Here is a 23,970-nt window from a genome sequence, read left to right as displayed (position 1 = left end):
CCACCTTAAGGGAGTCCAGCTCCATCCTCACAACACTACTGGCGTTTCGGATCAGTTTTATTGAGTCGATTGGCATCTGCGACTGACCACAATAGCAGGGTGGTATTGACCACAATAGCATAGAGGATGGTACTGACCACAACAGACTCGTAAAAAATCCTGAGCATTGTCTGACAGATTTTAAATGATATGGTATGATCACCTTAATTCGTCAACACAGCCTGAATTCTTCAGGCATTTTGAAGCTGTTTTTTGGAAACAGCTTCGCTCTGTTCTCTGGCAAGATGATTCCGTGCTACTTAAGTAAAGTTAAGGTCCAGGATCTGGTGAGGCCAATCCATGACTAGTGGTGCTGTTTTTCTATCTAGGTATGCTTTTACTGGATTGGCCATGTGTTTGGGATCTATTTAAAAATTAAGCTATTGGCAATCAGATGCTTTCCAGATAGTAGCTCAAAATCTGATTTTTCTTGGTTCTTGAGTGTATTGATTTTGACAGGATCCCATATATCACAGGCTGAAATGCAGTCTTAAACCACAGCCTACGAATGGCTATAGACACTCATTGTTGGACTCCTTGCCTTCTCTGTATACAGTGATGATTTGAACCAAAAGTGTCAAATTTGTTTCCTCAGTCCATAAGACCTGGTACTACTGATTTGATCTTGTGTCATTTGGCATACCTCCATCTAGTCTCCCTGGTCACAACTGAAAGGCCAGATGCATCTCTCATATTCTGGATCAGCTTTTTAGGAATTAAGTTGTCTGTTACAGTCTTTTTTTATGCTTGAATGATTCCTAGATCACTGTTAAACAACTTAAACAAACAAACAAAAACATGGTCAGGTACAAGGACTGGCCTGAAAATGACTGAAAAAACAGCCGATGTTCAAAGATCATACTCAGAGTATCTATATCCCTTTATCTGAGAACAGAGTTGAAGTTTAAGATTTTCTCCTTTGAATTCAATTCAATTTTATTTATATAGCGCCAAATCACAACATAAGTCGCCTCAAGGCGCTTCATAGATACAGAGAAAAACCCAACAATCATATGACCCCCTATGAGCAAGCACTTTGGCGACAGTGGGAAGGAAAAACTCCCTTTTAACAGGAAGAAACCTCCGGCAGAACCAGGCTCAGGGAGGGGCGGCCATCTGCTGCGACCGGTTGGGGTGAGAGAAGGAAGACAGGATAAAAGACATGCTGTGGAAGAGAGACAGAGGTTAATAACAGATATGATTCAATGCAGAGAGGTCGATTAACACATAGTGAGTGAGAAAGGTGACTGGAAAGGAAAAACTCAATGCATCATGGGAATCCCCCGGCAGCCTACGTCTATTGCAGCATAACTAAGGGAGGATTCAGGGTCACCTGGTCCAGCCCTAACTATATGCTTTAGCAAAAAGGAAAGTTTTAAGCCTAATCTTAAAAGTAGAGATAGTGTCTGTCTCCTGAATCCAAACTGGAAGCTGGTTCCACAGAAGAGGGGCCTGAAAACTGAAGGCTCTCCCTCCCATTCTACTTTTAAATACTCTAGGAACAACAAGTAGGCCTGCAGAGCGAGAGCGAAGTGCTCTAATAGGGTGATATGGTACAATTCAACTGATGGTGAATATCACCATCAGTTGAAAAGTTTGTGTTGGATCACAAATTTTAGCTCTTTCTGTGGGTTAAAAGTGGTTAAAAGGGGATTCACATTCAGTGTAATATATTCATAGACACATAATATAATCAGGGAGTTGTGGCCCAATACTGACCAGTTATGCCTGTATAGGTGTGTTTTTTTTTTCTTGTTTCTTTAAACTGCAAAATTTTAACTACAGCAATTAAAATAATAGTTTTAAAGTGCGCTAAATTATGTTTGAACTCTGTATTGTTGATGTGACACAGCAGATTATGGCTACTGCCAATGGTAAAGGTCGTCTTATTTGCTGATAGGGAAGGCTGATCTTGATTTGGCTGATATGTAGGTGGCATGTGCAGCTTTACTTTTAACTCAAAAGATCTTTTATGGTTTGCAATGAATAAATATGTCTGATGAAGGGTAAACATCATTATTGTTAAACCTTAGGTTCTGCTGACTACTTTCAAAGTGTGCATACTTTTTATTCCCAGTGTGCCAAACTGTATAGAATAATCATCATAAAATGAGAAAATACCCAAATGATGTCTGTAAGGTACCAAGTAAGATACTATACATTTAAAATAATAGACATCTAATTTATGTACTGCAGTATATACCCCATTTCCCCCTCCACTGACACATTTCTCTGGACAAAGAACATCTGACGATATAAATAAATATAATATATTCACATAAGGAGACATCACAAATGTTTTTAATCTTTATTTCAGCTGATTAACATTATGTGCTTAAATAGATAGACTAAAATAGGAAGGGTAAAATTTACAGAATAATCTGATTTATAATGTTCTACCTTATTCCATTGCCCTTAAAAAGTGTACTATGAAAGTAACATGAAAAATATTGAAAAAATGTCACGTGAAAGGTAAACATCTGTATAATGGCAGCAGTGTATTTTACACAGTGAATATAACAAGTGTTTAAAAAAGAACTGATAATAAAGTTGCCAATAACAAGATGTTGATCATTTCTAGAATACACACATCTACTATATACAATTATTTTACAGTCTGACCATTGCACAGCCGTGGTTGTGTCTCTGCCTTTGTTTATGAACTGATTTGAATTGATTTGACTATGTGTTTTTCTAAGCAGCTACATTCATATTTGGACACATTTCACATTTGCAAATTCAATTTCGGAAATACAGACTTGTGTGTGTGTCCTTTCTTAGCGGGCATATATATATATATCTATATATACCTCTCTATATATATGCTTATATGCTGGAGTTATCCACAAATGCTTGATTGTGTTACACTTTTCTGCTGGCCTGGAAGACTAAATATTCTTGTACATTTTATTTAAACATGGCTTGTCATTATGGCAACACCATTCCTTTTCCTTTCTAGCTATATCACACTCGGATTGTTGGCATGGAAAGTGCTCAAGAGTAGAAAGTTAGCACGCTCTTGTGGTTGCCTCTAATGAGCAGGGTGGGTGGAAGGTCCTTTGTCAGGATGTCCAGCCAGGCCATGTAGAGGAAATCAGAGATCGTTTCTTTACGAGCTATGGGCATGCTCCTACAGGGGGTCAACAGTGTAAACAAATATGTTAGACATTGTTCTTTCAACACTGGATTAAGCTTGGTAGTGTTATTCAGACAATATATACTTACACAATGATTAAATTGGCTGATCTGGAGTGTTCCTTGAGGAGCTCATTCAGTCGTACCTGGAGGTGTGTCTGTAACCAAGCGACAGTTATTTTTTTTTAACAATAAATTTTTTATTTTGTTTATATTGATATGAAGATAATACATGATATCTTCACTGTAGCCTGTGTAAGGTTATTACTTAGTGTCAGTGCTTTTTACCTTCTCCTCAAACTCGCTTAGCTCTTTGTCGGTGACCTTCCAGGGCTGCTCTTTCTGCAAGGCTCTAATCTGATCAGCGTCTTTGGACCCTTCATGCAGACGGAAAGGCTCAATCATCTCCTGTAACTCCTTCAAGCTGGAGAAATGCAAATAAGAACATGAGCTTTCTCTATAAATGTTCTTTTTCTCCCCTAAACTTGTAGCATGCTGATATTACAATGTGATTCAATTTTACTATTACTACTTCAGCATCTGGTTCGCTGTTACTTGTGCATGTGAAAAGAAATGGCAGTTACCTTTCAGACCTGGGCTTGATATGTAGGTCATCAAAGACATTAATGTCACTGCAGTTGATTCTAAACTTCTTCAGCAAGCCCTTCATCCTGCAAGTCAAATCACCCCGCACTGATTAGCTGTCCTATACATGTACTTCCTCATTTTGGTGTTAATGCTAAATAGCATTCCAGTAACGTTAGCAGCACATGAATTTTCATATCTTGCCAATTAATGTATCCAGTCTAACTTCCACATATTAAACTGTAATTGATATTGAAATATTAATTAGTTTACTCACTCCTCCTTATCCAGATCACTGCGTCCAGGCTGTCCTGCCATGAAGATCCTCATTTTGCAGTCTTTCCACTTCTTCCTGGTAGTGAGGATGTAGGGGAGGAGCAGTGTAAGACCTGAGAGAAGAGAAGCACATTTTTTATTTATTGGTCCGTGTTGCGTCTTTCAGAGACTACTATTTTTTAAAGATTTGGCTTGTTTCATATATTTTTGTCTCCAGTGATATCGAGGAGAATGTTATGGATTTGGATCTGTTACGAACTTCAGGCAGTGTTCATAAAAATGATCCAAGAATTACCTCCGTCATCAAACAGCCACCACACATCAATGGTGCCTTTGGGCTGTTTCTTCTTGAACTGAAGACTGGCTTCCACCAGCTTCTCATTCATTTTGGCAACCTGTGGCGGTGGAGAGCCACACACCGACACTGGGAGAGAGAAAGAAAGGGAGAAAGATATGAGAGCAACAGCAGGAGGGAATATAATTCACTGTAAAGTCGGATATGAAAACTATCACAAACCAACATTAAGAGATGACTCTACATCACCAGAAATGGCCGTCTCTCAAGTTTAATGCTCCAATGAGTAGGGTGCATTTTGTATACTAATGACTGCCTTGTCTCGCTGTCTTGCCAAGATGCAGCTCAGGGATGAGTGTGTGTTGGCGTGTGCGTGTGAAACAGAGAAAGATTGAGCTACAGGCTGCAAGCACCCTCTGCTGTCTGGGTTAAAGGAACATTCTTAAAAGATGCTCTTCAAAGTGGACGAAAAGGAGTGTATTATTGGATTACAGCCTCAGGGGCCTCTTTAGTGGGAATGGCGGATTCAATTATGTCTCAGTGTGAGCACCCCCCCCCCCAAAAAAAAAGAAAAAAGAAAAAAGAGAGTCATTGGTTTCATTTATTAAATGTACGCTATTTGAGTCTGTGTGTGGAGGAGACTGAAAAAGAGAAACGTGCTTCCACATATTAAGAGATCACATTCATCTTTTGATGCAACTTTTTCTTTAACCCTTTCAGGCATAGTGGTCGTTACAGTAGACAGCTATTCAAAGGCTGTTTTCTTGTATTTGTGTCAGTGTTGATGGTTTACTTGCACATAAACCACTACATTAGACACTAATGTGTCACTCCATCCCCCGCCACCCACTGGTCATTTAACGTTACTGGAGATATATGACGTGTTTCATTGTAATTATTGTTATTTAACCCTGTTATGCATGAATTATGACAATCTCAATCTGGATTTTTTCATTAAGTATTTTTATTTTTCATACCTAAAGATGAATGTAAATGTGAGGCTGTCATAATTCGTGCATGAAAGGGTTAACCATCTCAGGCTCAAATTAAGTTTTTTTGTTGCTAATGCACAACCAAGTCCGGCAGTGGTACTTCTGAGTAAAAAAAAACTCATAAGATATGTATGTGGGGTAATCAGGTTGTTAGTTTTTAACTGTTGCAAATCGGCAACGTCTGCCTTGAGAGGGTTAAATAGGAGTTAGAGACAGTCGTAAGATGGGTACCTCTGGTCGTGAGCACTTGCTGAGATGACTTCCTGGATTTCCTGAATAGTCCTTTTCCCTTCCCTCCATTTGGCATCATCTCATTCTCCAGAGCCTCTTGCTCCTTTGCTGCCCTTAGCATCTCCTCTGAAAAACAGAATGGGAAACATGACTGTGAATATGTGTTACACAAGGTAGGATCCCTTTTCTTATTGGAAAACAAATCTGCAGAGACACAGCTATAAATGGCATTTTTTTAAATATCTTATCTGTGAACTACCTGACCGTTGTAAACCTTTATTAAAAGCTTCTAATCTACAGAACAAAGTATCTCGGTTTATCAGTGTTTTTATTATTATAAAGGGTTATTGTGAGTTGTTGTGACAGATGTACAGCAGTTTCTTACAACAGTTTTTCTTAATTTCTTGGTGGTTTGTTTTCTCTACCATGGGTATGTTGATGCTGGAGCTCTTGCGGGTTAAATAATTTAAAGCCTAACGACAATATCATACAGACCTTCTGCCTCGACAATGTGAGACACATCCAGTCCCTGGTTCACCCTCAGCATTGCGGTCCCGTATTCAAAGTCAAATGCATCGCTGTCAACAAGAGAATAAGGATGCTAGTTCAAACACAGATCTCCTGTTTATGCTTAATTACCTTTATGCTTAATTACGGAGGTTGTGCTTTCGGTAGTCTGTGGTGTACATGTGTGTCATATACAAATACAATAGCTCAAAAACTTTTGAATGAATTCTTATGAAAAAATAAAAATTCTGGCTTACATCCACTAAGAACTTCAAGGTCAACTTCATGATTAATTCGCTGAAAATTGACAAAAACCCTTATAACCCAGAAACTATGACACTTACATTTGTTGTGTACAGTTGGTGTGTGTGAAATGCATAATTTAAAATATGTCACATTTGACCTATGACCTCCCCTTTAAGGTCATTAGATTGATCTGAAGGTCAAAGTGAGAATAATGCTATATAGAGTTATTAAATGCTAAGTTTCTAATTGCCATTTGCATTAACAATGTGTAAGCATATGGGGAAGGATATATGGGCATTTGAAATATCACATTATTATGGCTTTGTAATGTACATTATAGGAGCAGGTTATAAATGTTTAAGTACATAACAATGTGAATACATCCACAATGTTTATTTGTATGTTCCTAAAGATTTAAATGGAATTTACTGTGAAATAAATGCTACACATGTATTATAATGACATATTAAAATAGATTTCAAATGATCAAATAAAAGAAGCCTACACTTTGCACTGGTTTTTTACTGCACTGCAAACTTCATAAAGTACATTTAAAAAGCACAGAGAAAACAAAATAAATGAAATGATAACTCTCAATGTGCTTCTCATTACTGAGTGTGTTATTGTTATAAAAATGTATGTGTGTGTGTTTATTCAGCACTTACTGAAGTATTCCCACGTAACTCTGAACTGCTTCTGCCCCGGCAGTCCTCCAGTTTTTCTTGAAGCCTATCATTAATGTGTTAGGCTTCATACGGCCAAGACCAGAAGCCTATGAGGAAGATATAAAATCCCAAATCACAATGAGCTGTTAAGTGAAGCAATACAGACACCATGTTACCCTGGGGTTATAAAACCGAGTGTAAAACCTTGATTAAGAGAGGGAGGGGGGAATGATTTCTAGAAAGCTTAAAAATTTCCAAGCAAAATAGACTGTAAGGCTGTTTTACTGTCAGATCACTCAGCAGACCTCACTTTATCTTTGCCGGAGCTCATCCAAATGCAGTGTTAATCAGTTATAGCTTTTAATCTGCCGTGTTGTTTGAAGTAAGCTATCCGGACAATCATAAGAGGCCTTATCTCGACGGTGCAATAGTCTGAGCCATACCACTGTTTTTCCGCTCCGAACTTTTCTACTGCACATATGTCCTGGCCAGATTTTTAAGACAGCTCTAGATCAACAGATGTAGGGTGTTGTTTGGAAGACATGGGTCAATAAAACCTGCTTCTGTGAATCTGCTATCATATTCTCATCAAAACTCACGTTACACATTAATACGCTGGATTATTGTGGGTTAACTAGATTTTTTTATTTACCTCTTACATAAATTATGACCATACTGACCTGCAGCAGACTCTCAGCCCCTTCTCTGAAGTTGTCACAGGCCACGGCAGCGTAAAATGCCTTACGTTTTTTCTTCTTAAGCAACAACTGGTTCTTCTCCATTGCATTGTTCATCTCGTCAACGGTCTCTGATCTGGGGCCCTGAGGAGATCACACCATACGGCTGAATGTAAGCGTTTTTGTGAAAGGGAAAAGCGGTCCATCTTTTTTTATATTCAGAAAGTGCACCTGACCCTAAACTTTAGTGTCAGACAGTTGGCATTTCCCTCATTCCTACTTCACATTCTTTTGAACATCCACTGCATGCTAAGTCTGCACTCTGATGAATTACATTTGCTTGATTTTGCAAATCTTAATATAAATGTGAGGTTGATTTTTTAAATCAAGATTTTAAGACTGTCTGAGATTGCAATATTACATACCACAAACACTTCGCAGGTGATGCATAGTCCATAGTTCTTAGAGAAGGAGTGAGCCAGATCAAGGAGAGCCGGCCTGCTTCGTGTCGAACCCGTCAGAACTAAGATCTGAGGCCTGAAGACGGGAAATAAGAACATTATCTCCTTTTTTTTTTAGGTTTCTGAAAATCCCCTTGATTGAAAAGTTTTACCTAACGTAAATTATCTTTGAAACTATTATGATAATAATGTTTCTCATATGTGCTTGCAGGAATTGAGTGCAGGATTTTACCTGAAGTTCTTGACGTGATCCTCCACGCCTGACAGAGATAGAGCATTGCTGACTGCACTCACAAACGTCACCGCTTGCGTGGACGAACCCCAGTTCACATCTGAAGATAAAATCAGTCCGGACAGGTTAGCTCTACTTCTCCTGTTGCACAGCAAAAATCCTTCCAAGCAATCAAATAAGCTCACCGGGCTTCTTCACTGTGACATATATGTAGAGGAGGAATTCAATGCCATATGTGAGCAGAGCAGCCCACCAGTTGATAACAAACATAACAACGCAACAGAGCAATGCTCCCATCAGGGACAGCCACATGTTATAGTATTTATATGCCGGTCTCCAACCTGCATTAAAACAAAGAGCAATGTGAGAAAAGTGATGGAAAACAGACTATATATAACAAACTCCATTAAACATAATCCACTGCTGAAACAGCTCGGTTTGTCAGGTAGTGCTTTATTTCCTAAATTTTTGAAGTCACTTATACAAAGTAATGGATTAAAACACTAACAGCAACAAAAAATGGTAAATGAGGATAGGGACAAGCAGAACTACCTGATTTTACTAACATAATTTTTCCTTTATAATCTACTTTTTAGACACCCACCTGGAGATTTGGCATAAGATGCATGGAAGCAGGAGAAATTGATGAGGGCATAAGATGCGAGGAAGAAGTTTGAGATGATAGGAGCGATTGTGTTGAGGTCACCTGCACAGACAGAAAATCTCTGTCACTTTAAATTCTTTCACAGAGCGGGAATATCAAACTTAAACATGAACCAATATGTATCTGAAACAGGTTTGTGAATATACACAATAAGCAGATTGCTAAGAAGGAGTTTTAACTGTATCACTTTGCATGGACGCCACTTGTCAGATGAAATCTTCCTTTCGTTGTTTGGCTTGTTTAGTTTATGTCAGTGATCTGTTGATGTGTGAACGTGTTTTCTGATTCATTCAAACTGGAAGACTTTGTTAGCTATGTGGTTTGAGACAAAGCATGAAATGTTGGTTTAAGGTTGTTTGGGTGGTATGGTACAGCAGCAGCGAGCTCACCGATGAGAATGAAAGCAACAGAAATGATGAATGTGAGGACATAACCACGGATTGGCTCGTTGTTTTTGCCGTGTCCTTTGGCAAAGAAGTGCAGGGCCCTGTAGATGTTGTCTTTACACAGTGCCTGAGGAGAAAAGAAATGATGTGAAGGAAAATATTTTCAGAGGTTAAGAGCAACAGGTTTGCTTCTCTATGACTTTGCATTTTATTGTAGTACATTTAAAAAAACAGTGGCGATCTACTGACCTGGAAGACTTTAGGCGCACTGACAAGGGAAGCCAGGGCTGATGACAGGGTGGCTGAAAATGTTCCAGCAATAATGAGAGGACCAAACCCAGACACCAAGGTCATGACCTGAATCAGAGGTGATGAGAAGATGAGAGCATTACAGATGACGAAATTGAATTCTTCTTAAAAGTTTCTTTATTTAGAAAGTTGTGTACCTGGAAGTTATTCATCAAGCCAAACTTGCATTTCTCTACTTCACAGGAAGAAAAATCGTAGCCGAGTTCACAAGCAACCGCTGTTGAACCGTTGCAAATTACTGGTGTTGTGTGATTTATGATGCTGGATGAGTTGCCTGTGGCATCACGGACAACAGTAGCAGCTGACCAGTCGAAGAAAAGAGCAGATGGATTAATTAGCATTTTTTAGATAAAATTTGTGCTTTCAGGACACATTTATATTCAGGGACATAAGTGATACTGATTGTATGATCCTGGTAAAACTGTATCTGCCCAAGGTAATGCTATACACAGTTTTACTCATTCCAGTGAAGATTTTATTTCACTGGAGCTGCATTTAATCAAACATGTCACTTACCGACACAAAGAGCCATAGCCAGATAGGTGAGACCAGTGATCAGGATGGCTAACAAGGTACCTTTGGGTAGTGCAGCTTGGGCATCCTGTGAAATAATAAAGATTTGTGTTAAATTATGCAGATCTGTGCTTGACAGTTAAATACAATGACTTTAAAGAAATGTATTTATGTAAAACAAATAAGTTTGAATTAAAAAAATCAAAACTCTTTATTCAAGCCTATGTTACGTAGCAGTTAATGACCCCCATGTATTACTCTTCTCTGTATGAAAAAGTTACCCGCAAGTCTCCAGAGATGTTAGCTCCAGCCAGGATCCCAGTTGCCGCGGGGAAAAAGATGGCAAATACTGAAAAAAATGTCTCACCGTCCCTAAATGCTGGAGTAAAATTCTCTAAGAAGATTTTGGCTGTGAAAAGAGAGAGTGAGGAGAAACGGCAGGGGTTAGCAGCACTTTGTGAGTGAGTGGGATTATTTGTAATGAAAAATGTGTATCGGTTTGGAGCGGATGTCTCACATCTGTAATTGAAAAACCCCTGGGCTTTCTTTTCGTTGGTTGCAGGAATGACTGTTCCTACAAAAACATTCACTATGGCCACCAGCAGGATAACCAGAAGAATAATTTGCGCCTGTGGTGAGAAACAAATGCAAACAGTTTAAGCTTTTGTACAAGTAAACGAGACTGGTGAACAAACAGCACCGTTTTTTGCTCTAACCTTTGCCTCCCATTCCATCCCAGCAACTGATATACCCAAGAGCAGCACAATAGTAATACAGCCAATGATCCTGATGTCGTTCATTTCATCCACCATGATAGCAGAGTTCTCCTGTGTATGACAAAAACCCCCCCAAAAAACAATATATCTATATCTATATATCTATATATCTATATATCTATATCTATATCTATATCTATATCTATATATATATATATATATATATATATCCTTCTACAACAGCCTAATCAATATAACATGTCTCACCTTGAGCAAGTCGACCACTGTCTCAGCAAATCCCACCACATACATGGATACGCCCACTGCATTGGCAAATGCAAAAATAAGACCAATCGAACCACCGAACTCTGGTCCCAAACTGCGAGATATCATGTAGTAGGCACCTCCTGAAATGGCAATGTAACGCACACAGACACATACAGTAGGGAATGATTAATAGAAAATTCAGTGACTGGTTGATTTAATGTCAGGATAAGTTAAATACAGCTTAAAAAAACACACAAATAAAAAGTGCTTCAGGAGCTCATATTCAGGTGTTGTTTGGAACTTTGTGCCTTTATCTTTATCTTGAAATTTCGCTGCCTTACCTCCTCTCACCACACCATTAGTACAAATAGCGGACATGGAAATGCCAGTGATGGTGGTGACCACACAGCTGAGCGCGATGATCACAATTCCCAGACCTGAAATGCAAAAATGCAAATAATCACTTTTGTAAAGTCCAGCTACAGCACTGCTTAGTTAGGTGTAAAACACTCTGTGTGTGACATGAAAGCTTCCTCCCCACAGTTAGCTTTAAAAGTGCTAAACTTTAACGTCTCATGGGAACCCCATGGGTTACCCAGCTGATCTATAGGTTCTGAAGCAATGAACAAATTAATGAAGTCATACTCAAAGCCCCACTCCTATTTTTATTTCTCTCACTTTCTCTCTCATCCACACACACAAACACCACTATCTACCTCTCCCAACAGACCTTGAGCAGGTATAGATCATTAAGGGAGCTCATTAATTATCCTTTAATTATCTCCAATCCCTGCAATTACATGGAACAGCATCGGCACTGGCCTTGACAACACAGACCTCTGGGATCGGTCTGTTTTTGCCCCAGATTATACATTTTCACCAGGTAAATAGATTATTTTTTATTGCGTTCACTGTTTGATAAGGGCTGGAGTTACAGGCGGACTCATTTTCAGCAAAAGTGCTCACACACACAAAAAAAACATTACTGTGGGCTTAGTGGCTATTTATGTGTGCGTATGTGTGTATCGTTGCCACACTCACCCCAGCCTGCTTGACCAAAAACCCAGGACAGACGGATGAACAACATGACACCCCAGATGTTGAGCATGCATCTCACCTGTGGAAGAGAGCAGTGTAAGTCTATTTTTCTCACTGTGTTTCATGGTTTAATGTTATTTCAATTTATGGAGTAAATGTCACTGAGCATAATTTGGCTTTTAATTACAAAAAATCCAATAAAAAATATGTTGGGGGCCTTTTCTGACCTTTGTGCCCTTGAAACACAAAAGCAAGATCAAAATCATGTCCTGAGCAAATGCAAATCATTCCCAGATTCTGGTCTCGAAAGCGCCACTGGGCCTCGTTGTGTTATCGAGACCCACAGAGCTTCATCTTTGGTTGAGTGACCATGGTTAAATAAAAAAAGAAGCTTACCATGACCTAAAATAACTTACCAGGACTCCTCTTATCCAGCCAAACTTTACCATGCCCTTCATATCGTCAGTGGGAGCAGCAGACTCTAAATCGTCAGAGGGGGTTCCACTGCTCCTCTCGCCATCGTCCTCCAATGTGTCTGGGACAGAGATCACCCCGTTCTGGAGGAAGAATGAAAACACAGAAGGAAACATACATTTTCACAGTAACTAGATGGCATTTTTGGTGTTTATATGCATAATCCGCTGCAAGAAAAGGGGCGGCATTATAAAAAGTTGTGGTTTTTGTTTTCTCATGGCAATAAATAGGTGGTTGTGTTTTTTCATTTTTTGCTGGCAAGGGTACTAAAATATCTTTTTTTTAAACCATCCAGGGTTGCAAACCTAATTCAGCCAATAAACCTAAATAATCTTACCCATTTCTTAGACAATGTAGCCTTATAATAATTAAAAAAACAATAAAACTTAAGTGTGTCAAGAGTGCTGGTTGTCATTCAGTTGTAAGAATAACTTTTGTTGTCCTTTTTAGTTTCACAAGTTTTAAGATAAGACTCTAATAATTGGACTGTGGCTACTGCACGGATGTTTGAAAGAATAAACATCTGTAAAATATATCACTTCACTTTCTAATGAAGTGTGCAGCAGAGGAGGGAAAAAAAACCCTGCAGTTAAAACGTCACTGATTTGAATTTGGAGAAAAATGGGTGCAAGCTATTTTCTGCAGAATGGCAGGTTGTGGACAAAACAGGCTTAACAGAGGAGGAGATTGGGTGCCGACCATAGAGGAAAAACAGAGAGATCTTATACATCTCACACATCTACATTCACTCACCTTCTGAAACACATCATGGAGCTCCTGCAGGGACGGTCGCACAGCTCTGTGGCCACTCATGCTGCCTGCATTGCGGTAGAAGTCAATGTGGGGCACGCGGTCCAGAGTGTCATGACCGAAGGCGCTGATCACGGAGGGTCGCACTGTCCTGTGGTCATCGTTGGTCTCCTCATAAACTGGAGGTTCATCCAGGTTGGAATCATAGGCAGAGTTGATGTGCCCCCCCTTGTTAGAATTGAATCTCTCCATCAAGAATGCTGAGGGAGACTCTCAGATTTAAACCGTCAAGGATGAAAGAACAGTCTAGTCTTCAGACATCCAAAAGTTTCAAAAGCGCAGAGAGCTGGATCAACTTGGTGTGGTTGTCCTTGTTTACTGTTGACTAGGCTATGATCTATGATCAGACTTGCAGAGAACTCTTCTGATACTCTCAGCTCCTTGCAAATGAGCTGGGTTTCTTTCAGATGGCTTACCTTTATACCATGTATCCCAGGGTCATACACTGGCTGTCAGCTATTGGCTAACTTACTGGATCAACCCTCAGAAATCCGAACAAGGGGTGTCAGATATGTCCTTGCTCCATCGTAAGGGACACAAAGACATTGCTTAACTATTAACCAAGTCATAAACACCAAACGAGAGATAAAGGTGCTCATTGCCTGAGTGCTGGAGAATTGATTACTAATATTATTGTGTGAAGAGTAGGGTAACAGCATATGTTGTTCTGTGGTTGCAGTTTAAGTATAGTATTTCCTCAGACCTATGGATGAATCATTTGGAAACATCCACATGGAAGTTCTCACTAAACAGGTTTCAGACCCATTATGATGTGTATATTGTAAAGAGTCTGAAAAAGATAAGGCTAATGTAGGCCAATAGAAAAATATACATTTCATAACATATGTTTGCAATAAGATATAATCCTGAGGAACGGTGTGATAACAGGAGAATCTACGTGTGACTAGTATACTGGGCCCAGAGTTATATAGCGGATTAAATAAATGTCTCTAATGATTCTCTTTGCTGCAAATTGTTATGGGGGAATGTTAGTGAATTGGCGAGCTCAGAAGAAATGGCCATATTAATGGGGAAAATGGGAGTTAATATAAGACCATGAATAACAGGAACATGCCGGAGGCCTTTCACCAGAGCCACATGACTTCTGAAGTGCCTTTAAAAGACCTTTTAACAGGTAAACTTCCTTATTACTGATACACCACAGTGATTTATGCACCCAGTGAAAGGGTGGCTAACGACTTGAGATCTGACCTTGGCTGTATTGCGGGCTGACAAAGATACTCCAGCATGTGTTTCTATATCTAAGTTGAAAGGAGACAATCAATTGTTCATTGCCTATCAAATCAGTGTTTCAAAGTTTTTATGGTTTAACACATGAATGATACTGACTGAGTCATGCTGAAGAAAAATTTCCATGTGGAGTGTAAAGATCTGCACACTAGATCTCTCCTCTTCCCTTCTGCCTCCCCATCTCGTTTTTTTTCTTAATCAGACTCAAAAAGCCTTGTACACCTAATAAATAATAATAATAATAATAATAATAATAATAATAATAATAATAATACATTTTATTTAAGAAAGCGCCTTTCAAAACACTCAAGGACACTGTACACAAGCAATAACAACAACAAACGTTATAATTTACAAAATAGTAAAGCTAAAACGTAGAGCAAATAAATAAAATAAACTAAAGTAGCAGGATGGAAAAGTTTATGTGGATTAGGCTATTGTGAACAGGTGAGTTTTGAGTCTGGACTTAAAAAGAGGGAGGGAAGTGAGGTTTCTTATCTCAGGAGGAAGGGAGTTCCAAAGACGGGGGGAGAGCAGCAGAAAGCCCTGGACACTTTGAAGCTTATGGATAGATTTTTGACTAAGACCAAAAAGAAGAGAGTTGCAGTAATCGATCCAACTAATAGAGATATTAGTCTTAAGCTTTGAGACACATGTTCATTCCCAGGTTTACAGTGTTTTTGGTGGTTAAACAGACCCAGGCCTTGTCTCATTTTACACTGCGGCTTTCTTATTAGAGTCAGTGATCCTCAGGCCTTGCTGACTCTCCCGCAGCCGGGACATGAAATTGCTGCGATTCTTTTTTATTATCCAGGCTGCTTGACTTTTGCCAGATCTGCTTTAATAAATTCACAGTATACAGCTTTCCTCAGAGAGCTGTTGAGCGGACACTGTGAGCCTGTGGTAGCAGGTGCATATGCACCAATTTGTACAGAGAACAAGGGAGTCTGCACTCTCGTTAACATCCAAATCACTTGAAAAAGGCAGAAAACCCCTTTGCATAATCTATCAAGCCTGCAATGTGAAAATATTAGCAGACAAGATTCTCGGCATTACATCTTAAACAGGAAGCAATAGACTGCAAATTAAAGAGTGGTCAAACCTTTTAGCTCCACTCATCTATTGCACTAATTGTACTGCATTATGGCATTCAGAAACAAAATAAGTGACCTGGACTCAAATATGGTCTATTTAAAAAAAAAAAAGACAAGAAAATTTTAAGTGCTGGATAAATGTTCTCTCTTTTCTATAATCTAGCAAAGACCAAACGTGATCCTTAAAATGAAAAGGAGAAAAAGTCAAACGCGAAATAACTCACAACTTCTGGCTTTGATGGCTGTAATGTAGCCTTTGATCCAAGAGTAGCAGCACTTCTCTGAAAATTCAGCTTTTTTACATAACTACTACACATAGAAGTGTTTTCTTGCAATATTAAACTCAGGTAATATATACCGTTTCATTATCATTAATAATAATGATAAATATTCAGGTAAAATAAACTTTCTGTATATATATTATCTTGATCAAATCAATTCAAACCACCCTGGTTTGAATTGATTTCAGTGTTAGCATTAACATTAACTTGCAAATAACTAAGAAAAGGGTATCCAAGAATCAGTTTTTTTTAATCATTTAAAAGTAAATTATTAAAGAACCTTTTAATCATTAATAACCATTATCAAACAATGATATATATCGAGGTAGGTAATCATTGATATGTTCATTCAGACAGGCTTCCACAGTTGTTCAAAGCGCTTATTTCGAGCCTGTCCACATTAAGATTATACATGCAAAAGCAACCCAGCAAACCCAGCGTGAACTGTGAAAAGATAAATAAACACCTTGAATATTTTTATGATTTTGAGTTTTCTATACAACGTGCCATTTTTAGCACCACTGCTCTTTATCAGAAGCAAATGCAATTATGGGGAGGCTTGTCAAATTATGTAACTCAAGTCACGAGTCTAAAATTAAATAGTCTTAGATAAAGCATTAGATCTGACCCCAAGGGCACTGACAATAACCAGTGCAGTGTTAAAATGAGGCATTTAAACTACAGTATTCACCTCACTAAAATGATTTCCTAAAGCTCTTGTACTAAAAGCAGCAGATTGTGTTAAATTGCTTTTGGTTTAAACAAAAATGTAACTTTTTGGATCTTCTGGCCTTATTGCGACATCAAGGTCATAGCTGTGAGGTCTGAAGATCGCAAGTTATAAAACTAATGATCGATAATCAGCAACGCTAAGGTACGTTATTCAGCCATGCCATCAACACATGATCTGTGCAATAATAATTTTGTAATCATTCATCAGCTCCTATTTCCATCAAACCCAGGAGCCAAAGATCCAAAGAACTGTCTCCTTGTTTTATTCCAGTCAATGAAGGGATAGCGATTTATAGTGTTTAAACGAATAAACGACACCGTCCGAGCTGACAGCAGAGTGACATATTACAAGACAGTGCGACGCAGAAACGCTTCGAAACACTTCCTGGGTAACCTTTGTTAGAATGTCGGGTTCATTTTTCTTTTAAGTGGTCTTGAGGGCAAATTGGGCCTTTTCCTGCTAAGAATAGATTTAAGATAAGGGTGTCACGTAGGTGACAGAGATAATGGTGCAATAATGATTGCATTCCTGACAAATGATGCGTGTCAGAGGGGATGAACAGGGTGGCCTTTCATTGTAAACTGCATGTGGGTTCTGCAGATCTGCTTGCGTCTGCTGTTGCATTAGCCCCCATTTCTCTTTAGACCGTACCATACATGCACATGCATATCATCATTTTCTGCATGAGGACCTATTTGTAAATGTTTTATTTAAAAATAAAATAAAAGTCTAACTGCTTCTAAATCTCTGATGGCATCAGCCACACAGGGGCGTGGCTGAGGACTCTAGGAACAAAATGCCTGCTCAGCAGGACCAACCATGGGCTTACCAGGAGCAGGGGTGTTTTAGGTTTAGTGTGTTTTTGTTTTCCCCCTATTGTGTGTAAATGGTTTGGCCAAATCATTATAAAAGCTACCCTCATGTCTTTGTAATTAGGTCAGTTTGTGAGTTAAGTTGTGTCTCACTTTGTTTTATTTAAGTTTCTGGAAATTACTTTTTGTAGAGTTATATTTAGTTGACCTCTTTTATGGGCCTGTTAAGTATGCTTTTGAATTTTGGTAATTTTGGACTTTTTGAGGGTTAAAATAAAGAAAACCCTTTTTGAAGATACTTTTTTTTTGCCTGTGTCCTCTTTGCTTTGGCTGCTTGGTCCCTCACAATCTCCAATATTAGCCTGTGGAGCTCTCTTGCTCCCCTTCCCTCTGTTGCTGCAGCAATGTTGCAAAACTGCTCTCCTAGCTTACGAGCGGGCCATGTAAAAAGGCTTGAAATTTTGTAGCATGTAGCGTGCTCACATGTAAAACAGATCTCCCCGCATAAGAAGCAAGAGGCACAAAACACAAAGACTTTGCAAGCAATATTTTAAAGTGAAGAAAATTCTATTTATTTTTACATCATTGGATCCAACGAAAATCAATGAGAAACCTCCACCACCAGCTGAGCAAGCGACAGGCCTGTCGTCATGATATGACACTCAAGCACACACACACACACGCACGCGTACGCGGGCACGCACGCACAAACAGGTGCTCTAATGTTTTCTAGATGAAGGCACATAAACCCATTGAAGGTCACAGTAAGGCAGAGTCACAGCGCTAAGGAGAAACCGTAGACCATAGAAATTAGCAAAGGAACACTCCAGACTTTGAGCAGTGGGCCGAATTACAGAATCTCTGCTTAGGACTGTTCTCTCTTCCTCTGTCTGGAAGAAAGACTGGAGGTGAGACCGAAACTACAGGAAAAAGATGTTCAGGTGCAGCGGGACGCACATCCCACACCTGTTTTCCATGTGACCTTTTCCTATGCAGGCAGGCGAGCAGTGAGAGTTTCTCCTTGTCGTCAGAAAACTAGCAGTGCTGAGAATGAGGAAGTCCTTCCAATTTTTTTTCGTCCTCATTTCGCTTGAAAGCTAAACAATGGAAGTAATGCTTGACAAGTCATAGAGCAACACTGCCACATGTATCAAAGTAAACAGTTGGGGTTGTTTTTTGTTCCTTTCACTCTGACACGTGATTGTGGCAGGATACAGTATACCATCATTCAAAAAAAAGCAGCAGTACAAACTCTTGAGAGTTGATTTTGCATCATTTAGAAACAGTAACACCATAATGTAAATCACAGTTTGTCGTGTTGCCTTTCATTGCATGACTTCAGAGAACAAGACACCACAGAAAGGGACCGAAGTGCACACACACAGCAGCAGCAGCATCCATTTGGATCATCCACAGATTGGATTTGATTAGTCTACAAAGCACTAGTTAGACATATTACCCTGTATCCACTCGTATACATTCCTGTGCAGAACAATTTAGCTGTGCAGAGTTTCAAACACTCTCTCTCTTCCATTCTAAGTTCACATGAGGAATCTTGTCCCTGAGTCTTCAAACTATATCGTAAAAGATCCATTGCATCCTAATCTCCCACCCACTTCCATGAACATCCATGAACATCCATGAACATCCATCTCTTATTATCTATCTACAGACATTCATTCATCTCGCAGGTATGGGTTAAAGGGAGCTTCAGCCAAGTTCTGTGTAAATCGATGATTTGAAATACACACCCCCTGGCAGAAGGGCGGACAATATGACCACCTCGCACACTCACACGCATACAACAAACATGTAGTCGCACACGGACACTGAACAATTCACACACATTAAACAACACACGTGGCTTTGCTGTTGGAGTTTGGTATGCCACAGTAATGTCTTAATGGCGTTTCAGCGTGCAATGGTTGTGCGGAGCTTGTGTGCGTTCATGTTTGCAAGTGTGTGTGTGTGTGTGTGTGAATATGCATATGGATTTCCATGGACACTTCTTGTTTGCCAGGACATCTACTGATGCGTGTGTCCCTGTGTTAAGTAAGGGCGTACTCAAACGTCCCTTTCTCCAGCCCCTCAATGCCATCAGCCCAGTTGGAGGAGGGCATACTGCTGTAGGGGTCCAGCAGGATCCTGAAACACCTTACTATTAGCAGCCCCAAAAACACCAGTAGCATCCCCACAAAGGCAAAGGCTGTCTTCTGCTCCAGAGTCAGAGAGTGCGCCATCATGTCGTTTCCGCTCATGGCAGCAAGGGAGTGGTTGTAGTGGACGCTGCTCATGGTAAACCAACATCTAGGTGCCTCATCTCTCCTCTGATAGGGTCAGGCGTTTAGAAGCCTGCATGTTACCTGGACAGAGTTTAAATGATGGTGTCAGCTATCGGCCATCATGTCTTGTGAGCAGATCCATTTCAATCAGTCTGTTTAAGTGCAACAGTTAATGCATAGACTGTAGAGAAATTCATTCAAGGTTTCCTGTATCTACATAAATGCCTCTATTGAACGTTCGAAGATTGATCTCTCTCATTCTACAGATCACCCCCACCCCCCCTGTAAATTTTGCAAAGAAATAAAAAAAAAAAAACAACAACCCCAAAACCCAAAGAGCATACGTGAACCGAGGAAAGAGACAGGCTCGACTCACTGAAAGCGAGGCATCACTACATGTCTTTAAGTCAGGTTAGAATTACAGTGTGTCGCAGTGCATAGCCAGCCGTTACACATAAGCAAAGCAGTGAGGAATGAATGACTACATCGCATCTTGTGAAGATGTGACGCTATATATGTTCCGCTCACAGGAATGGAATCTCTACCTGTTGCATGTAAGCAGATGCCTGCGCGACAGTGCAATTCCATTAGACGGTGAGAGGGAAACTGTAAATGACCAAACATAATCAAAAAATTGGTGTGGTCACCCAAGTGGAAGTCTGCACTTTCCCAATCCCCCAACCCCAACCCCAAAATCTTTCACATGAACACAAGCAGCAGGTGGCCAGAGTGAGAGGACAGGAAGCGGCGAGGGGGTAAAAGAGAAGGGGGATACATACAGATAGGAAAATGAACAGGGAGGACAGGGAAAGACAGACGAGGAGGAAGGAAGCAGAATGATGAGGAGGACACTGCACAAGTGTGGATGGTGAGAGAGAGTGAGAGAAGAGAGAGCGAGGCAGTGAGGTAAGGTAAAAGAGAGAGGGACTGCATTGACAGATTCTCTAGTGAGGATGTCTTAGGGAGAAAAAACAGGCGTCTCACCATCATTATCGTGCCATCCTTACAGACCTGTTGCTGCTGTCTCTTCCGAACAACTCCTCCTTCTTGAAGCCTTCAGATGTATATCCATTAATTCATCCATTCCTGGCATTCTGGATGTGCTAGGCTAACTGCTCATCTAACCAAAAAGCCAGAGGTGAAGAGATTAAAACAGAGGAAGGGAAGCGGAAGGCTGGATCTAGCTATTATATGTCTATTCTGAGAGATAGAGCTCCTGTCCTCATGCTCCTTTACTTGCCGCCCGCTGCTCATTATCATTCTGTTTCTCTAGCTCTCTCTCCACAAGCACGCGTGCTTGCTCCTGCTGCATGGCAACCACTTGTTAGTCTCACTCAGCTGCTCTGCTGCCTCAGTCATTCACAACATTCCCTCCCACCCCAACCTCAGCAGCACCAGGATGAATGCAGCAGCATAAACAAGCAATCTGCCTCATCTGCTTCTTCTCTCTTCACTGTTCCTTCTCGGGGCTTATTTGGGGGCTTTCTCCAAAAAACAAAACGTCTCCAGCAAAAATCAAACAGGGATCTCCTGCTTTAGCAGGCAGGGGGAGTGCTCCCTCTGACTGCCTCTGGGCTGTAAATGCTGCTGCAAAGGTATTTTTGGTACAGCACAGCACTATCCTTCAAGCCGAGTTTGATGATGTATCTTTAATTGGTGCAGTTGGCTGTGGCCAAATCGAATTAGCCCCCTCTCCTTAAAGGCTTATCCGAATGCAAGCTGCCCTGACACGGCGAAGGAGAAAAGCCAGTCATTTTAAGAGATATTAATGTAGTGAATGAAAAGCAGTATTGCACAGAAAACAAAAAACAGATCAAACAGCAAGTACTTGATTATTAACTATAAAGGAATGCAGCAGTGAAGCATCTGGCCATCCAGTAGACATTCAGATGAACAATGTTGTTTGTTGTCACAGTGGTGCAGTGGCTCGCATCTAAGGATAAGGCATGTCATGAGGGAGATTATCATCACCGATGCAACCTTAGATGGGAATAGTTCCTTCATATTGGATTCGTGCCTCTGCAGTGTAAATTTTAGTATTGCTTTTCTTGGATCAGCAGCTATTTTTTAGACTTATTGTTATTACTTTGCTGTATTCAGGTAGAAATAGGCAGCCTGTTTCAGTATTTCAGACAGTGTTTGCAATTTAGATGCCACACTGCACGGGCAGTTTCATCATTAGTCTTTTTACCTTGTTGTTCTTATCAACTTAAAGCCCAAAGGTTAAAATGAAAGTCTCTTAAGAGGTGCTATTGTGAAGATACAGTGGAGTAGTGTGTGGCTATCAGTGATGAAACGCATGTAAACTGCATGTTATTATCAATCCATTGATTGATAACAAATTTGCAGAGAGGATTTCACAAGTCCATTCATGTCAAAATTATCAGAAGTTCAATTACTTGCCTTTATCATATCATTAAATGCACCTTTACTTGTGTATCAAGGTGAAAGAGGAACTGCTGAGGCATTAACTTGTTGCATAAAGCATATTAGAATATTATCCAAGCGATCAGGAGAAAGGCTGATACTGAGAACTGTAAAACAATTATTCTAAACTGCTCTAAGAGAAACTTTAATGAATGTCTTTTTGGGGGGTTATACCGTCTCAGTACAAAGACTGATTTGCAAAGATTGTAATTACTCCAGTTGGCTTCCCCGTCAAACAAAACTGCTGCAAATACTACTTCTCCAGGGAGCTGCAAGTTAATCAAATCAAATTTTATTTTCATTAAAAAAAGAAAAGGTCTGGTACATTTTTGCACAAATACACAGGGCGATCGTGGCTCAAGAATTGGCAGTTCATCTTGTAATCGGAGGGTTGCCGGTTCGAGCCCCGGCTCAGACAGTCTCGGTTGTTGTGTCCTTGGGCAAGACACTTTACCGACTGCGTACTGGTGTTGGCCAGAGGGGCCGATGGCGCGATATGGCAGCCTCCCTTCTGTCAGTCTGCCCCAGGGCAGCTGTGGCTACGACTGTAGCTTGCCTCCACCAGCGTGTAAATGTGAGAGTGACTGAATAGTGGAATTATAAAGCGCTTTGAGGGTCTCAAAAAGCACTATATAAATGCAATCCATTATTATTATAAGTAATATATTTGTTGTGTTGAGGTGGTTCGGTCATCTGACTAGGCTGCCTTCTAGGTCTATCTGAGAGGGCACTGCTACCGAGAAGAGGCCCTGGAGCAGACCCAGGACGCACTGGAGAGACTGTGTCTCTTAGATCATAGGTCTTTCATTTTAGGATGTGCAGATGTGACTTTTAGCTGCTTCCTTATTCACAAGGGGTCACTTCACATGTTTGATTTGGCAAAACTGAACCAGAGATCTTTTGCTTGTTAGTGTAAACCACTACACATGAAATACTTTGTCGTCATTGTTACTTTCATTCGGTACTCACACTCCAGCTTTAATTTATAGGTCTTTCTCCAATAATAGTAAAAGTAAATGTGATACTTTATCGATTAGTGATTGTTCAGCAGGCATGGTATGAATTGTGCACCAATCATTTGTGAAATGGATGTTATGCCATCAAGGAAATGAAGGATCAGTTTACTGATCTGATTTTTCATTTACAGAGTGATGCATGCAATTCACTGTATGTTAAATTTTAACCTATGCTCAGTTACAGGTCAGCCAGACGTACGGTTGTTTGCAACTTGTACTCTGTCACTCCTACGTGTAGCTCTTCCTGAATGAAGTGAAAGTGGTTTTTTTTTACAAGTCAGTTTTTGAGTTAGTGGTTAGTATGCCAAAACCAAAGCAGTGAGGTATATATATATATATATATATATATATATATATATATATATATATATATATATATATATATATATATATATATATATATATATGTATATATATATATATATATTTTTTTTTTCTTTTTTTCTATTTGTAGCTGCTGAACCAAAATGCAGAAGCAGTGTGTGGAAAAAAAAGTACAACCCATGATTGAGTAGCTTGTAGAACCACCTATAACAGCAATAACTAACTTGTGTGT

At 39.8% G+C, this 23,970-nt stretch overlaps 2 protein-coding genes across 2 annotated transcripts; both read right to left on the bottom strand.

Moving 5' to 3' along the window:
• Positions 1–2,357: 2,357 nt before the first annotated feature.
• Positions 2,358–13,919, bottom strand: slc12a1 (solute carrier family 12 member 1). Its single transcript, XM_085405125.1, has 26 exons — positions 13,462–13,919; positions 12,651–12,791; positions 12,238–12,313; positions 11,538–11,633; positions 11,197–11,336; positions 10,930–11,040; positions 10,731–10,842; positions 10,495–10,622; positions 10,217–10,301; positions 9,838–10,001; positions 9,641–9,748; positions 9,395–9,518; positions 8,946–9,047; positions 8,527–8,682; positions 8,342–8,441; positions 8,074–8,185; positions 7,652–7,792; positions 6,972–7,078; positions 6,049–6,131; positions 5,554–5,679; positions 4,331–4,459; positions 4,037–4,148; positions 3,759–3,845; positions 3,463–3,598; positions 3,265–3,332; positions 2,358–3,169 (listed from the first exon to the last, which is right to left on the bottom strand). Exons 1-26 carry the CDS (start codon positions 13,708–13,710, stop codon positions 3,034–3,036), a joined length of 3,129 nt encoding a protein of 1,042 aa, XP_085261251.1. The 5' UTR covers positions 13,711–13,919; the 3' UTR covers positions 2,358–3,033.
• A 4,277-nt stretch (positions 13,920–18,196) lies between these two features.
• Positions 18,197–21,271, bottom strand: ctxn2 (cortexin 2). Its single transcript, XM_085411728.1, has 2 exons — positions 20,956–21,271; positions 18,197–20,052 (listed from the first exon to the last, which is right to left on the bottom strand). The coding sequence occupies exon 2, from the start codon at positions 19,981–19,983 to the stop codon at positions 19,738–19,740; it is 246 nt and encodes an 81-aa protein (XP_085267854.1). The 5' UTR covers positions 19,984–20,052; positions 20,956–21,271; the 3' UTR covers positions 18,197–19,737.
• Positions 21,272–23,970: the final 2,699 nt, after the last annotated feature.

This window comes from Rhamphochromis longiceps, linkage group LG1 (genome assembly GCF_057381845.1).
Source record: "Rhamphochromis longiceps isolate RC_006_pf linkage group LG1, R_longiceps_female_GT1.1, whole genome shotgun sequence".
Classification (NCBI taxonomy): Eukaryota; Metazoa; Chordata; class Actinopteri; order Cichliformes; family Cichlidae; genus Rhamphochromis; species Rhamphochromis longiceps.
Note: the sequence above shows the minus strand (reverse complement) of the source record. Positions and strands in the feature narration are given on the sequence as shown.

What these genes read in the sequence shown, in the direction of transcription:
- slc12a1 (XM_085405125.1), bottom strand. Translation starts at nt 13,710, where the DNA reads ATGGAGAGATTCAATTCTAACAAGGGGGGGCACATCAACTCTGCCTAT. An exon ending in GGATGGAATGGGAGGCAAAG is followed by an intron (nt 10,843 to 10,929) that starts GTTAGAGCAAAA and finishes TTCTCACCACAG; the next exon opens with GCGCAAATTATTCTTCTGGT. An exon ending in GCTTGATGAATAACTTCCAG is followed by an intron (nt 9,749 to 9,837) that starts GTACACAACTTT and finishes CCTCTGATTCAG; the next exon opens with GTCATGACCTTGGTGTCTGG.
- ctxn2 (XM_085411728.1), bottom strand. Translation starts at nt 19,983, where the DNA reads ATGAGCAGCGTCCACTACAACCACTCCCTTGCTGCCATGAGCGGAAAC.